We start from the raw sequence: 15,462 nt of genomic DNA, 5'->3' as shown, positions 1-15,462 counted from the left end.
GCACCTTGCCCAGGGCTCCTCTTCCAGCCAAAGAGCGACCTCTGGAGGCTTCCACCTCAACCCTGGCATCACCCCAACCCCAGAGGCCTCCCCGGCCCCTGCCGCTGGCATGCCAACACAGCCCACTGCCATGCCTGTGTTCTCCTTCCCCCTCCCCCCAGGCCCCTGCCAGGCTAGTGAAGGTCAAGTGAACACATCAGCCCAAAATTTAGCGACTCAAGAGTGGGAGACGTTTCGGTTTTGCTTTTTAATAATTTAAGACTACTTCCAGAGAGTCCCAACACTTTGGGCCATGGAAGAGCCAGATGGGATGGCCCCTCCCTCTGCTCGTATGCCCTGCCATCTCCCTGCCAGCGACCCACCCACAGCTGCCCTCAGGGAGTCTGGGCTGAGAGCTTGTGGCTGGAGACAGCCTGGCACCAGCTGCAGCCTTGTCCAAGGCCCCAGGAGAAGGAAGACAGAGCCCCTCACGGCCAGGCTGCAGCGGCTCCAGTCTCACTCTGGGCGGGAGCAGAGGTCAGGGCGGTGTGGGGCAGGGCTGCTCTGGTCAGTCCCACTGGCTACAGCTGCACTTCCCTGAAGTTGGTCTCGGTTTCATTTTGTCCCTTCAGCCTCGTATATCATAAAGATTTCCCAGAAATCCTTAATATTCTGACTACCAGATAACATCTCTCAGCTGTTCTCACACCAGACACATGTTGGTTTGGGATATATGGTCCATGGCTGTAAGGCTGTGACTCCCGGACACTTGGTCCATTTTTGGAAAAAGAGCAAAGGCGTCAGATGGGAGCTGGGAGAAATGAGACCAAAAAAGGCAGGCTCAAGGCCAATACGGCCAAGTACTTTCTTTGGCTCTGGAGTGAGAGGAGCTCGGGGAGCCCCTGACTGTGGGACGACGGGGCCTGGGGGTAAGGCGATGCTGCTTGGGGACCAACCGAAGGACCCACCGAATCTCTCTCCTCCTGCTGCCAGCAAAGGTGCCAGAAGACGGTGACCCCACCTCAGGCCCTTCAGGGTGGGAGACCCATCCCCTTCCCTGCTTCTGCATAAATTAACATCCTTAAACAAAACACACAAACAGCCTCCTTCCCTCTGCAAGGACGGTCAGTCACAGAAGCCCGACCGAGGCCCGAGGGGTTGCACGCCACCGTGTTCATTTTCAGTAGACAAAGCAGCTTTGTGTAGCACATTCCCAGCCACCCCCGGGAGCGGTTCGGGGTTTCCATCGGGCGGGGGTGGGGGGGTGGGGGGGCGGTGGTGTGGTAACAGGGAGAGGCAAGGCACCTCTGTGTCACCGTGGGACAGGCCTCTGCCTCAGCACCCGGATCGACAAGTTCTCCGCGTGGGCCAGGAGCTCCCTCACGTGAGCCAAGCCCAGCCCTGCAACCTTGGCCCCGTTCACCTCCAGGATCTCATCCCCCACCCCCAGCAGCCCCGAGTAGAGCTTGGCTGTGCTCTCGTCAGCCATCTCCTGCACGTAGAACCCTGCAAAGGAAAACAGGAGAGTTAACGCAGGAAATCCAAACCGAAGACACACAGCTCTGTGGAATGCCGACCAGGTGGGTGGCGTTGGGGGGTGCGTGGAGGGGAGGCAGGGGCTTATACAAGGTGCTTCACGCATGCACGCACACTCCCTCATTATTCCACTTCACAACCACAACTCCCTTTATAATAGATACAGCAGGCCCGCCTCCACTTCATTTTTCCTTTTTTCTCTTTTAAAATGCCCCTAATACAAATAATGCCTTAAGCTGTTATTATTCATGTATACCTCAGTGTGAATGAGCTAATCTTATCTTTTTCTGGGAGAAGCCTTGATTATAAAATAAGGAAAATGTTAAGACCTACAACATGCCCGGCACTGCTCTAGGTGGGGATTCACAAATAAGACCCACCTGCTCCCTTCAAGTAGCTGGGGGTGGATGGTATCACTGGAGCCGCAAACAAGTCAAAGTGTTAGTCACTCAGCCATGTCCAGCTCTTTCAAGCCCAGGAACTGGCCCGCCAGGCTCCTCTGTCCAAGGTTGCCATTCCCTTCTCCAGGGGATCTCCCTGACCCAGGGATCGAACCCATGTCTCCTGCCTTGGCAAGTAGGTTCTTAACCACTAGTGCCACCTGGGAAGCCCAGGGAGTTGCTGGGCTGAGGTCAAATCCAAACCTGGTTTGCTTCACCGGATTGTCTAGGGCCAGCCCTGGCTTCAGTCTTCCTCGGATATGGATCCTTAGAATTCAGAGGCATCTGGGCAAAAGCCCAGGAAACAGAAATTCTGGTCGGTTGGTTTAGTTGCTAAGTTGTCCGACTCTTGCGACCCCATGGGCTGTAGCCCATGGATTCCATGAGATTCTCCAGGCAAGAATACTGGAGTGGGTTGCCATTCCCTTCTCCAGGGGATGTTCCAGACTCAGGGATCAAACCTGGGTTTCCTGCATTGCAGGTGGATTCTTTACCAACTGAGCTACAAGGGAAGACCCCGTAGAAGTTCCAGCCCCCTATTTACAGTCATAGTGGCTTGCTTTTCCTTTCTGCGTACACTCTCCCCTCCAGTGCCCCCGAGGGGCCCCACCTGGCGGGGACCATTTCCTGGGTGTCTGAGGTGGGGTGAACCTCGGAAGGAGCTGCTTCTCCTTCTTTCCCCAGTTCAGTTTGAGGAACTCATGTCAGCGGAGCAGGCTCTGGGGGCCTCGGGTTGGCTGGGCTGGGCTCCCTGGCCACACAGTGTGGGACAGTCCAGCTGACTGAGCCCCTCTTGCCTCAACTTCCACGGAAAACCTTTCAAACCCTCTCCTTCGCTGTCTCTGCCTGAGGGAGCAAGGGAGCACAGGCTCTTCCAGGGAAGACTGGGTGTCCCACATCCATGGGTTCCCCCCACCCACCAAATCGCACTAAGTGAGCACAGGTGTGCAGAGCAGGAAGACTGCAGGCCGGGGAGCCTGTACAGTGACAGCCCCTGCAGGGTGCCCTGGGACACGCTGGTGTGGCTTTAAGCACCCTCGCTGCGCCCCAGCCTGAGCTCGGCTGGCTGATTAGAAACACTTAGCAGCTGTCCACGCCCGGCTCTCTACTTCCTCTTCTTAAAAATCAGTGTTCTTAGAAGGGACCTGAAAGAGCATCTCCTCTCTGGCTGGAAGCCTTTTAAGGGTGGGAAGTCATCTTTCCAGTTCACCCAGCATCGTAGGAGCTTCTGGTCCCAAGAGAAGTCAAGCTTTTCAAAGCTGGGGTTTGAATGTGCACTGAAATCTCCTCTAAGATACTCGAAGGTTTGCCGCTCTTGGGTTTAGCAAAGCCAATCTGTTGACATGTTCCTGCTTCCCGGTCTGAGCTGTGGAACTCGCTCTCAGTGCTTCTTGGCTGATCTGATCCTTTCCTGCAAGGCCGGCTCCCTCCTGGCAAGGCCTGTCTGTCATCTTGGCTGCACAAGGCTTTTCTCACAGCCCTTGCCCTAGCCTTCCCCTCTTCTTTTTGGGTTCTTTAACTGCTTGCCTGCCTTGTCTGCGTGCAGGCAATAGTCGGGGGAAGGCAGGTAAGGAGGCAGGGGAGGAACCTGCAGAAATGGCTGCTGTCCAGCAGAGCGTGTCAGTGGGGAGGGATGAGAAAACCCAAAAGAATGGAGTCGGAGGACCAGACACTGCTGTCACGCCTGCCATGTAGGGGGAAGACTCCGGGGTACGTTTCACAGTTCGAAGTCATGACACAAGTATGACAGAGAGGCTGTTGTAGACGTTTATTGTCTGCTGCCAACGGCCTTTGTTCAGGATGTATGATCTCTGTGTTGTTTTCAATGAGAAGCAGACGGTGAAGCCTGCCGTTCTCACGTGCTTGTACGGACTTAGATGTGACAGCCAGCAAGGAACACCCACATCATGATGTTTTAGTGAGGAATGAAAACCAGCCCCAATTCACAGCCTCTCTGAGGCCCAGGAGAAGTGACCCTGGGGGGCTGGAGCACGGCCTGAGGCTAGGACGCACCAGTACCAGCCGCATTCCAAGGGTGAGGGCATCTCTGCGGGACAGCTGACAGCCAACCGCAGTGGCCGGAGGAGGGTGCCACCTGGGCAGGACAGGGAAGAGCTGGCACCCACCCAGGCAAGGGGCGCCCACAGAGCAGGCCAAGGCAGAACCCAAGAAGCTCCTGGTCACTGGAGACCCCTGCCCATCAGCAGTCCGTGATGGGTGATCGGGGAGGGAGTCCCACTGCCGGCAAAGAGGCCTAAAGGGACTTGTGGGAAGGATGGGGGGCACAGGAGAATGCCTGGTTGGGCCTGAGCTCACACTGGCAGCTGGTGCAGATCATGTCTCGGCCCACTTCCCCCCGCCCTCTGTCTGGAGTTCTTCTCCCCAAATACACATTCTTTTTCTGAAGAGGGAAGGAACACATGTGCCAGGTACTTCCCTATATACCCCACTGAAATGACTTTTCCAGGCAGGGTTTCGTTAGCTTGATGTTACAGGTTAGGTGTTCTTTATATATGGGCTTCCCAGGCGGCACTAGTGGTAAAGAACCTGCTTGCGGATGCAGGAGACATAAGAGACGTGGGTTCGAGCCCTGGGTCGGGAAGATCCCCTGGAGGAGGAAACAGCAACTCACTCCAGTGTTCCTGCCTGGAGAATCCCATGGACAGAGAAGTTCTGTGGGCTATAGTCCATGGGGTCGAGCAGCAGCATTTACTTATTTATTGGATCACACTGCCTGGCATGTGGGATCTTAGTTCCCCAACCAGGGCTTGAACCTATAACCCCTATAAGGGAAGCACAGAGTCTTAACAGTTGGACCCCCAGGGAAGTCCCTCATTTTACAAATTAGAGACTAGAGGCTCAAAGAGGGTAAGTAACCTGCTCAAGGTCACACAGACAGCAGAGGCGCTGGAGTACAAACCATGCTCTGTCGTCTAACTACGCCTGCATGCTGCCTCTCTGGCAAGGCCTGACCCCCTCACTGAAGGGTAGAGGAAGCTGGAGGAAGGGGCAGAGTGGCTAACAGCCTGTGGAATGCTTTACGATGGTCAACACATGCTTAACACATCCCCCTGCGAGGACAGATGAGTATCCTCCTGAGGGCCAGAATGGGGAGACTCTTGTCCTCCCTTCCTCTCACACTCATGTAAAACCTACGAGCAAATAGTCAGAACTACCTTCAAGTCAGCCAGAACCCGGCCACTTCTTACCACCTCCACAGCCGTGCCAGTCTAAGCCGCTGCCACTATATCTATTCCAGACTATTGAAATAACCTTAAAACTGGGCTCCTTGGCTCCACTTGCATCCCACTAGGGTCTATTCTCAACACAGCAGCCAGGGACCCTGGTAAAAGCGTTAAATCAGAGCACGTCGGTCCTGGCTCCAAGCCCCTGTAACTCCTGTCTCATTTCAAGGAAGACGGCCCCGTCTGAGCTCAGCTCAGTCTCTCTCCCACATTTCGAGGCTCAGCTGTCCCCCAACCTTCCTGCCCTCAGCTTAGTCTCTCCCCCTCACCCCGCTTCTGTCCAGCTTGACCTCCTTGTAGTTCCTCCCATGGGCCAAGCTCATTTCCAGCCCTCAGGGCCCTGCATGGACTGTTCCCTCTGCTTGGAACTCAATGCCCCAGACACCACATGGGGCCACCCTCACGTCATGCCAGTGTCTGTCTGCTCAGGGGTCTCTTCTCAGAAAAGCTGCCCCATCAGGACTCCCAACTCACTGCCCTTGGGCCTTATCCTGCTATATATATATGTAGATGTGGATAGTCTAACTGCCTCATGAGAATGTATACTCCTGAGGACAAGGATTTCATCTGTTCCATTTACTGCTCTGTCCCCAGTATCTACAACACCTAGGAGATGCTCAGCATACATTGTTGAAAAACAAATGATGGAACACATGCAAGAACTCACTTCAGTCTGCAACTCCAGCAGCAGTAGTGTTCTGCCACCTAAATGGCTTTGACTCAGGAGATCAAAGCACAGGACTAAACCCACCACAGCACAACCCATCCAGGGCAGCTGTGAGTGTCTTTCTGTGTCTGCCTTTCTGTTTTTCCTCCTCTCTCTCCTCTCCTTCCCACTCCTGCATGTCTGTCTTCCTTCCCTACTCATCTCAGCTGAGAAATACCTCCCAAGGTCCCTTGCCCTGTGGTGGATCCCTAGTGGCTCAGCTGGTAAAGAATCCACCTGCAATGCGGGAGACCTGGGTTCGATCCCTGGGTTGGGAATATCCCCTGGAGAAGGAAATGGCTACCCACTCCAGTATTCTGGCCTGGAGAATTCCATGGACTGTATAGTCCATGAGGTTGCAAAGAGTCAAACACAACTGAATGATTTTCACTTTCACTTCACTTTCGCCTTGTGGTGGATCCTAGCTCACAGACCTCAGGTAAAGGCCTGAGCAAGTCATTTTTTCCCTGAAACATCCATGCGGCAGGGCTGAGAACTGGCCAGGGTGCAGAAGGACGTCCAGAGACCCTCCCTGATCCGGCCAGTGCTGAATCGCGACCTAGCAGGCCGCCCGGCCAGAGGCGTAGAGCCAGGATCCATGTGAACATCCCCAGCAGGAGCCCGCCCTGAGGGAGGGGCACAGACAGGCAGGCACGGTCCACGTGCCCGGACACACTCCGCAGCTAGAGGAAGGGAACCACACCAACCACATCAAAGAGATCTGGAGGGCCAGCCAACACAAACAACCTCCCTCTGATTCTCCCGTGAAGAGATGGGAGTCGGGATTCTGATTTCAAGATGGATGGAGGGACAATGGAGCAAGCCTGCCGTCCCCACCGCCTGGAGGGGAGAATTCCAGTCTCTTCATTGAGAGACTCTCTGAGTCCGGAGCTCTCGGAGCTCTCGGTGAAAACCCGAAAACAGATACGGCCACGGCCAGAAGGCACTGCTGCGGCCTGCTGATGCGCCGGGGGCCGTGGAGCCAGAACAGGGCGGCGGGGGCCTACCTGAGTCCCGGCGTCCATTCCCAGAGGCCACGTTGAAGCCGAAAGTGCCCTCCGGGGGGCGCTGTAGCTGCAGCTGGCTCGTGCCGTCGGGGAACACCTCCACCAGGCGGCCCACGGCACGCGCGGGGCCTGGGGCACTCACGTCCTCCACGCTGAGGGCGCGCCGGGCTGGCGCCTTGCCCAGCCTGTAAGGGGCGAGAGGCGAGGGAGGGCAAAGGGGGCGGGCACTGGGGCCTCTAGGCCTAGAGGAGGCCTCCAGCCAGGCCCGGGCCTGGCGGTGCCCACGGCTGTGTGAGGTTCCACAGAGCCCCCTCCCCCAGTGGTTTTTAATCATTTTAATTGGAGAGATCTCTTGAGAATGTGACGAAGTTTTTAATTTTACACAAGAAATTCCAGGAATTAATGGACCCCCTGAAGTCCCTCCGTGGAGCCCGCGGTAAGAGCAGCTAGCCTAGCGGGTCTCATCAGAGAGGGCGGTTTCTCTAGGCAGACCTGGTCAAGGGGCAAGGACCTCTTTGGGGACCCTGTCTCTGGATCTTTAATAAATCTTCAACTGGACCAAGGAAGCTCTCTGAACATTCAGATTTCAGGATGTCATTAGATAGTAAAGGGATGGAGGAATCAAACCTTCCAACTCTAGAGAACCCCCAACCCCTGTCCAGTTGCTCAGGACAAGGGCACTGAGGTGTGGGCTCTAAGACCCCTGAGGTACCTGAGGCACAGGGAGCTGGCCTCGGTTTCTCTTTTAAAGGGACCCTCCCCTGGGCCATGCTGCTAAGGCAGGAAGGAGTTAAGTGTATAACTCCACTGTTCATGCTCTGGGTCTCCCCTCCAAAACACCTGCCCACTCTTACCTGTCAGCTGCGCTGTGATCCCCTGGCTCCCCTACCAGGTAGAGGGTGGACCGGTCCACCTTGCCACTCAGCAGAGAATGGAGGTTCTGAAAGGAGGTGGCTTTCCGATGTTGGCGAGAGGGTGACACCTGGTGGAGAAGACCCAATATTGCAGGTAAGAAAAGCCATCTGATAGGGGGTTGACAGGGATTCCCTCATTAAGAATCTGCCTACAATACAGGAGACTGGGTTTGATTCCTGGTGTTGGGAAGATCCCTTGGAGAAGGAAATGACAACCTATTCCAGTATTCTTGCCTGGAGAACCCCATGGACAGAGGACCATGGCAGGCCACAGTCCATGCGGTTGTAAGAGTTGGACACAACTTAGTGACTAAACCACCACCAAGGGGTTGACAGAGAGGGAACCCCAACCATGAACTTGAGGGCCTGCTAAGAAAGTGCTTAACAGAATAACCATAACTCACTTAAAGAGATGGGCCTATGCAGGCACTCTGAAGCTTCAAATAATGAAAAAAATGTGCTGGTTGAAATAGCAACTGAATATGATAGTGCTAATTATCTCACTGACTAAGAAAAGCTAACTTTCTCCTTGATTAAGAAAAAAAGGTAGGACTTCCTTGGTGGTCCAGTGGTTAAGAATCCACTTGGCAGGAGACAGTTCGATATCTGGTCCGGGATGATTCCACACATCATAGGACAAATAAACCTGTGCACCACAGCTACTGAAGCCTGCATGCCTAGAGCCTGCATGCTGAAACAAGAGAAGCCACTGCAGTGAGAAGCCTGCCCACTGCAACTGGAGAGTAACCCCACTCACCACTAGAGAAAGCCCACGTGAGGCAGTGAAGACCCAGCACGGTCATAAATAAATACATTTTTAAAAAGGTAAAATCAAATAATTACAGAATAATGAACACAGTTTTAGAGTTGAAATCTTAGTTTATGATTCTTTAGTATCCCTTTTATGATCGTTGACATTAAAAATTTTATCAAGTATGCACCTTAAAACACTGTGCATGATGGATAAGACTGAAGTCCCTCAAGGAGCTCACCCCACGGTGGGGGTGGGGTGAGCATGGACAGGTCAGAAGCCCTAAATGTATATTGTAAGTGTGAGGCTAGAAGCATGGATGACGCTGTGCAGGGAAGCAGAGCGACTCAGCTCAGGAGGCCTCGGGGCCCTGGAGGAGCCGCTGCCTGCGCAGCACCTGAAGCAACAGCTCTCCAGATGAAGACAGGGGTGGGGAGTTCCAGGCATAAGAAACAGTAGAGGCAGACAGACAGAGATGGGAGAAAGCATGAATGTTCTGGAACATACTTGTGGTCTGGGGGGCTGGGCTGCAGAGGTGATGGGCGGTGGGCTGGAGCCAAGGGCCAGACCCGGAGAGACCTCATCTGACCTGCAGAGGAGCCACTGAGTGATAGTAATCAGAATAATTACAAGGTCCGATCTGTGTTCTAGAAACTGACCCACTGAGGAGGCTATTCTGAGGGAGCGGGTGGGAGGCAGGGAGAGGCAGACTTCTAAACAAATACTGCACACATTATTTATCACATTGGGAAGCCGTGCTCTCAGGAAGTTGTATTATCCAGAAGCTTACGAGGGGGCCTGAGCTTGCCTTGAAGTTCTGGAGGGCTTCCTGGAAGAAGTCATGTTCAACTCAAGAGTGGAAAGGCAAGGAGGAGGGGAAAAGGGAGGAACGAACGAGCCACAGCCACTAGAGGACGTGGGAGCCGCCCACGTGGTGAGGGTGCTCACTGCCTACTTAGAAGGGCAGAGTGGAAACCAAGCCCGTCTGCACTCTCACCATGCACACTTGGCAGCACAAGAGGAAGGGGTTCACCCTGAGATAGGTCATGAATATACCAGAGTGAGGCGGAGTCTTATTTTATGTTCTTTTTTTAGTTCTTGAACAATTCTTTCTGCTGCTCAGTCCTCCCGGCACTTGCTCCCACCCTTTCTCGGCCAGCTTACTTCCTAACTTGGCGCACTCGGATTACATGGCAGATGATGGGCTGTCATCTCCCTTGGGTACAGACTGAAGCTCTGATGGCCATACATCTGAGCACCATGGCTCAGACACACCGGGACAAATTTAACTTCAGGAGAAAAGCAGCGAATTCCTGGAGCACCATGTCACTCTAGGCTTTTGTCCCAAGCTTGAGATCATCTTGCTTTTGTTTCTCTGCCTTCCAACTTCATCCAACCAGCAAATATTTATACTCTACGTGATGCAAGACAACCAATGGAACGTTCATTCAGCCTGCATTCTCTTCCCTACTTCAGACTGAAAAATGAAAGGCTCCAATGCCCTGAACCGCAATCATCTGCTTTGTTCTGCCCAGGGGAGAGGGCGGGGAAGAGAACAGGCATGATACCTGGAAAACCTGGGCTAGAACAGCACTTTCAGAGACCTAGCTGAGAGTCAGGCGCTGCTACTGGTGTGCTGTTGGTATCCGCTAGCACACGAGAAGGGAACTTTTGCAGGCTGCCCGGTGTTCGCTCATTCATTCACTGCGTACTGCGTATGTCTACTATGCTAATTATCATACTAAATATGTAGACTCTAAAGATCAAGTAGTGTTCCGTCAGAGAATCACATTCCACTGAGGGGAGACAGACAAAAACCAACATACTACATGAGAAGTTCCGTGAAGGAGGAAAGCACAGGATGAGAAGGGAAGCCAGAGCAGAGGTGCCCAGCTCAGCCCAAGGAAGAATGAGAAGCGGTTTCCTGGAGGAAGCTGTGCCTTACGTATTGATGGATGAACAGCATTAGCAGGTGGAGAAGATGGGAAGAATATTTCAGGTGAAGGTTCAAACTGTGTGGCCTGATTTCAGAACTGCCAGGTCAAGGATACCTGGGGTTGAGTATTAGGGGAATGATCAGTCAGATTACAGAAGCGGTCAGATTATAGAAACCCTTTGGCAATGTTGAGTGGCCTCCAAGTGTTTTCCTGGGGGTGATAAGGGACCAGTGGTGGATGTTCCACAAGGGGGGGAGGCAAGACCAGATTTGCATGCAGGAAGGACCGTTCTGGAAGCCACATGGGGAAAGACAGGGCAGGGACGCCAGTGAGGAGGCTGTGGAGGCCATCCAGGTATGCAGTGATCTGTGCTAGATGAACAGAGTGGCTGTGGCCGCGGGGAAGCTTCCAGAATAATCAGGCAGCGGATGCCAGGCCTTGGCAGAGGTGGTGGAGTGAGGGAGGGGGAGGGGTCTAGGCTGAGCCCAGGCTGGGGCAGCGGGGTGGAAGAACAGAACTCGCTCATCGCACTGTGTCCAGGGAGTCCACGTCTTGCGGATGGACTGTGGGGATGCCAGGAGCGTCCCTTTCCCCACCCCGGGCTCCTCAGGAGCACCCCCTGGCACTTCTCTTCTCCTTCACCTTTCATCTCAGTGGTGGCTACCACCCCGCTGCCGTCACACACCCCTCGGCTGGGCCCTTGGGACTCTCACCAGATGCAGGGATTGTAAGGACGGGGCTCTCTTCACTTTGGGGGTGCCAGTGTGTGAAGCCGGGCCGGGCGCCGGGGGCTGCAGCTGCTCCACGCTGTAGCTGCGGGACTTGCCCATCCTGGGCCGCGTGCCCTGACTCAGCGTCGAGAAGAACTTCTTCAGCCCCAGGGCAGAGGCGATGCCTCCGCTGCTTTTCTTGTTCTTGTCAGAAGTGGTGGAAGGTGGGCTGGGGCCCGCATTGACCCCAGACAAGGCACTGAAATGCAAAGGTGGATGTGAGGTGGGTGGGAGAGGGCTGGGTGGAGGCAAGAACCTTAGGGTCCTGTGGGGCCCAGGTGGGCCAGCACCCCAGCCTCGAGGAGGAGGTGACAGCCAGGCTGCAGACAGAAAGGCCGAGTGGACTTCTGAAGGAGCCTCTGCTTGGGCAGCAGAGAAGACCCTCAGGGTCACAGCCAACTATGGGTTCACCAGTCATCTGTTCACCCAGTGATTCCTCAGAACCTCTGCAAGGCTTCCTGCCAGCATTGGCATGTGGCAAATAACGAGGGTATGGGATAAACCAGATGGAAAGACCCTTCCACTTGGGAGCTTATGAACAACAGGCCAGTAAACAATGGAGAAGCCCTCTGAGTGACCGATGAGCATGGTGAAGCAGAGGGTGACAGGGTGGCTGGGGAAGGCCTCTCTTACAAGACGACATTTAAACAGAGGACTGAATGGCAAGAAGGAGTCAATCTTGCCCAGCCTGGAGGTGAGAATTCCAGGGCTAGGGAGCAGCTGAAACCACAGGCCTACACAGGAAGAGACTCGCTGTGTGGTGGGTTCGAGAACATAACAGGGCCAGGCCTGTAGGACTTTGACGTAATGAGGAAAGAGGGATCAGCAGGGATCTGACAGGTGAGCGAAGCTGTCAGTGAGTGCTATGTCAGGGTAAGGGGTTTGCATCAGGGTAAGGTAAGTGAAGGCGAAGGCACCCCACTCCAGTACTCTTGCCTGGAAAATCCCATGGATGGAGGAGCCTGGTAGGCTGCAGTCCATGGGGTCGCGAAGAGTAGGACACGACTGAGTGACTTCCCTTTCACTTTTCACTTTCATGCATTGGAGAAGGAAACAGCAACCCACTCCAGTGTTCTTGCCTGGAGAATCCCAGGGATGGGGGAGCCTGGTGGGCTGCCGTCTATGGGGTCACACAGAGTCGGACACGACTGAAGTGACTTAGCAGCAGTAGCAGCGAGGTAAGTGAAAGAATAAACCACTGGGGTTTCAGTCAGAGAAATGACATCACTTAGTTAAGGTTTTCAAGAGACACTTCAGACCATTGAGTGGAGAAGGAATTGAAAGGGCAAGAGGAAGGCAGAGAGCAGAGAGGGAATGTTAGGGTTGCACAGAAAGAAGGGACACTCTGAGACCAGGAGAACGCCATGCAGGTGGCTGCAGGGGCCAGAGAGGACGTGCCAGTGGATGAGGGTGGGAGGGAACGGGGAGGAGGCAGCCAGGACGGCGGGGTGCGATCACCGTGGGGATGGCGGTGTGCTGTGTGTTTGCCCGGGGGAGGGCCCCAGGAAGCAGCTTTCATCAGAGGAGAGATCAAGAGTTCCACTAGGCCTTTCGGGCACCCTAGTGGGGATGTTGGGGGAACTGGGTGCACAAATCCGGAGTTCTGCGGCACACACGGGGCAGGAGGTGGCGATCTGGCTGCAGTCGCATGTGAAGCCCTGGGCCACGTCACCAGGGATGATGTGTAGTGGAGAACGGAGAGCCCGGCCAGAGGACCAGCTCACCAAGGTTCGGCAGCCCCAGAGTAAGGACTCAGAGCCTCGGGACTGAAGGAGAGCGTGGAACCGTGAGTGGCAGGCTGTTTCCCACCCCAGGGTCAGGAGCAAGTCCTCTGACAGAGAGCCCATCCTGGGAGCACCTGGAGGGCTGGGGCTGTATGCACAGCTGTGCCCAGCACAGTACCTGCAGCTTGAGGCCGTTCCGGGAAAGCTTGGGGAATGAATAAGCACGCACAATAGACTGGACAGGGCAGGGAACGGAGTGCTGGGGTGCCATGCTTGCACCTGATCTAGAAGCCTCCAAGGATCTGGGAGTAGTTAACTTATCCTGCTGCCACTCCGGGGGGCTCCTTCCCCACCCAGCACCCCAACCCCCAACCTCCCAAGTCAGGGCTGTCGCTCGCGTCACTCACCGGGATGACACGTGCCCTACAGAACTCGGCTCTGTCCTCTGCAGGCCTCCTTCTGCTTCCTGGCTGGACTTGGGCTCCTCTGAGGCCGGGGAGAAGGTGATGCCCACGGAGCTGATGGTGCCAACAGCTGCTGAGGCAAGACAGCCCTGGAGTCCTCTTACAACAACCACAGCATTCCTCCCGTGGCACTGATCCACCCCCACAGGTCATGGGGGTGAGGGGGGCAGTCCTAGCGACAGAGGCAGGAGAGCCAGAGGAAGATGCAGGGAAGCGGGAGCCCCACGAGAGCCACGGAGGCGGTGGTGAGACCCACACGCAGCAGGGAGGGATCCTGTTTCCCTGGGATGAAGCCCATCACCCCCAGCATAACGCCTGGTACGCAGCAGATGAGAAATAAACACCTATGAAATGAAGGCTGGACTTCCCTGGTGGTACAGTGGATAGGAGTCTGCCTGCCAAAGCAGGGAACACAGGTTCAACCCCGGGTCTGGGAAGATTCCACATGCCACAGAGCAGTTAAAGCTCATGTGCCCCAACTACCGAGCCCGCATGCTGCAACTTCTGAAACCCCTGTGCTAGAGCCAGTGCTTGGCGACAAGAAAAGCCATCGCCATGAGAAGCCCGTGCATAGCAACCGAGAGTAGCCCCCACTTGCTGCAGCTAGAGAAAGCCCACATGCAGCAGCGAAGACCCAGCACAACCAAAAATAAAAATAATAAATAATTTTTAAAAAGTGCAAGGCTGCTTATGATAAGTCATGTCGCTCCTGTATCAAGAGGTATATGAAAGGACATGTGGACCCCGTGGGGGAAGCAAAGAGTAGGAGGAATGGACAAAGTAGCATCAACATACATACACTAGCTGTTTTATGTGTGAAACATAGCTGATGAGAAATTGCTATATAACACAGGGAGCTCAGCCTGGCACTCTGTGATGACCTAGAGGGGTGGGATCAGGGTCTTGGAGGAGGCTCAAGAGGAAGGGGATATATGTATAATTATGGCTGACTTGCACTGCTGTATGGCAGAAACCAAGGGCTTCCCTGGTAACTCAGCGATAAAGAATCCACTGGCAATGCAGGAGACACGGGTTCCATCCTCGGGACAGGAAGATCTGCTGGAGGAGGGCAGGGCAACCCACTCTAGCATTCTTGCCTGGAGAATCCCATGGACAGAGAAGCCTGGTGGGTTACAGTCCATGGGGTCGCAAAAGAATCAGACACAACTTAGCGACTAAACCAACAACAACAACAATGGAAGAATCCAACACAACATTGTAAATCGATTTTCCTCCATTGAAAGAAAAGAGAGGGACATCTATGGCAGCGGGTGGGGGGTGCTGGGGGGGATTTGTGTTCCTGGGACAAGACCCACAATCTGGTTGGCTGTGATGTCTAACAGCTAAACGATAGCCACCATGTCTACAGCATCTGTGATACGCTAGGCAAGAGTTAAACCCTCTACGGAGATTACTGCCTGAGCTCCTAGGAGATGGGTTCTAATGATATCCTCAGGTTAGAGAGGAGAACTAGAGATAGAGGGGTGATGTGAAGAGCCCAGGACCTCGTGGTGAATGAGAGGAGGAGCCTCACCTGGCCCTCTGCTCCAGCAGGTGAAGGCCGGGCTGGCCAGAAAGGTCAGCAACTCTCACAATAGGAGCCCCACAGGAAGTGGGTAGGAGCAGCCAGCCCAGAGCCCACCCAAGGGAGGAAAACCACACTTGAGCACAGGGCAGGTGGGAACTCAGGGTGGGGCCTGCTTGCTCAAGGTTCCTGTGAGTACGAGAGGGATAGGGCAGCGTTGGCTCCCCATATGCAGTGGAGGGGTGGTGGCACCCCCCAGGTGGGGCGGGCGCTGGGCACTGGCATCCTCAGTAAGGTCAGCACGGCCCGTCACCTCTCTGGCCTCTCCCCCCTCACTGTTCCCAAGCCCTGGATTCCTCCCGAGCCATCACAGCACCAGGGCTGCCAGAGCCGCGGGCACGTGAAGGCAAGGCTACTACCTCTGCCTAAGAGCGGGTGGCCGAGTTGCTCACCTCAGATCATAG

The 15,462-nt window shown here is 54.8% G+C and overlaps 1 protein-coding gene across 2 annotated transcripts in view; it reads right to left on the bottom strand.

Annotated features, from left to right (window-relative positions):
• Positions 1–228: 228 nt before the first annotated feature.
• Positions 229–15,462, bottom strand: part of KIAA1614 (KIAA1614 ortholog) — a 43,355-nt gene continuing 28,121 nt past the window's right edge. Inside the window, exons 6-10 of one of the 2 annotated variants that reach the window (XM_070768536.1) lie at positions 13,417–13,546; positions 11,229–11,484; positions 7,768–7,895; positions 6,914–7,098; positions 229–1,485 (exon numbers count right to left, since the gene is read on the bottom strand). In XM_070768536.1, coding sequence (XP_070624637.1) covers positions 1,292–1,485; positions 6,914–7,098; positions 7,768–7,895; positions 11,229–11,484; positions 13,417–13,546 — 893 coding nt within the window. In that variant the 3' untranslated portion in view covers positions 229–1,291. The remainder of the gene's footprint in view (positions 1,486–6,913; positions 7,099–7,767; positions 7,896–11,228; positions 11,485–13,416; positions 13,547–15,462) is intronic. The other variant, XM_070768537.1, reaches the window with a different exon arrangement.

This window comes from Bos indicus, chromosome 16 (genome assembly GCF_029378745.1).
Source record: "Bos indicus isolate NIAB-ARS_2022 breed Sahiwal x Tharparkar chromosome 16, NIAB-ARS_B.indTharparkar_mat_pri_1.0, whole genome shotgun sequence".
NCBI lineage: Eukaryota > Metazoa > Chordata > Mammalia > Artiodactyla > Bovidae > Bos > Bos indicus.
The sequence above is the reverse complement of the archived record's forward strand: the minus strand, read 5'-3'. Positions and strand labels throughout refer to the sequence as shown.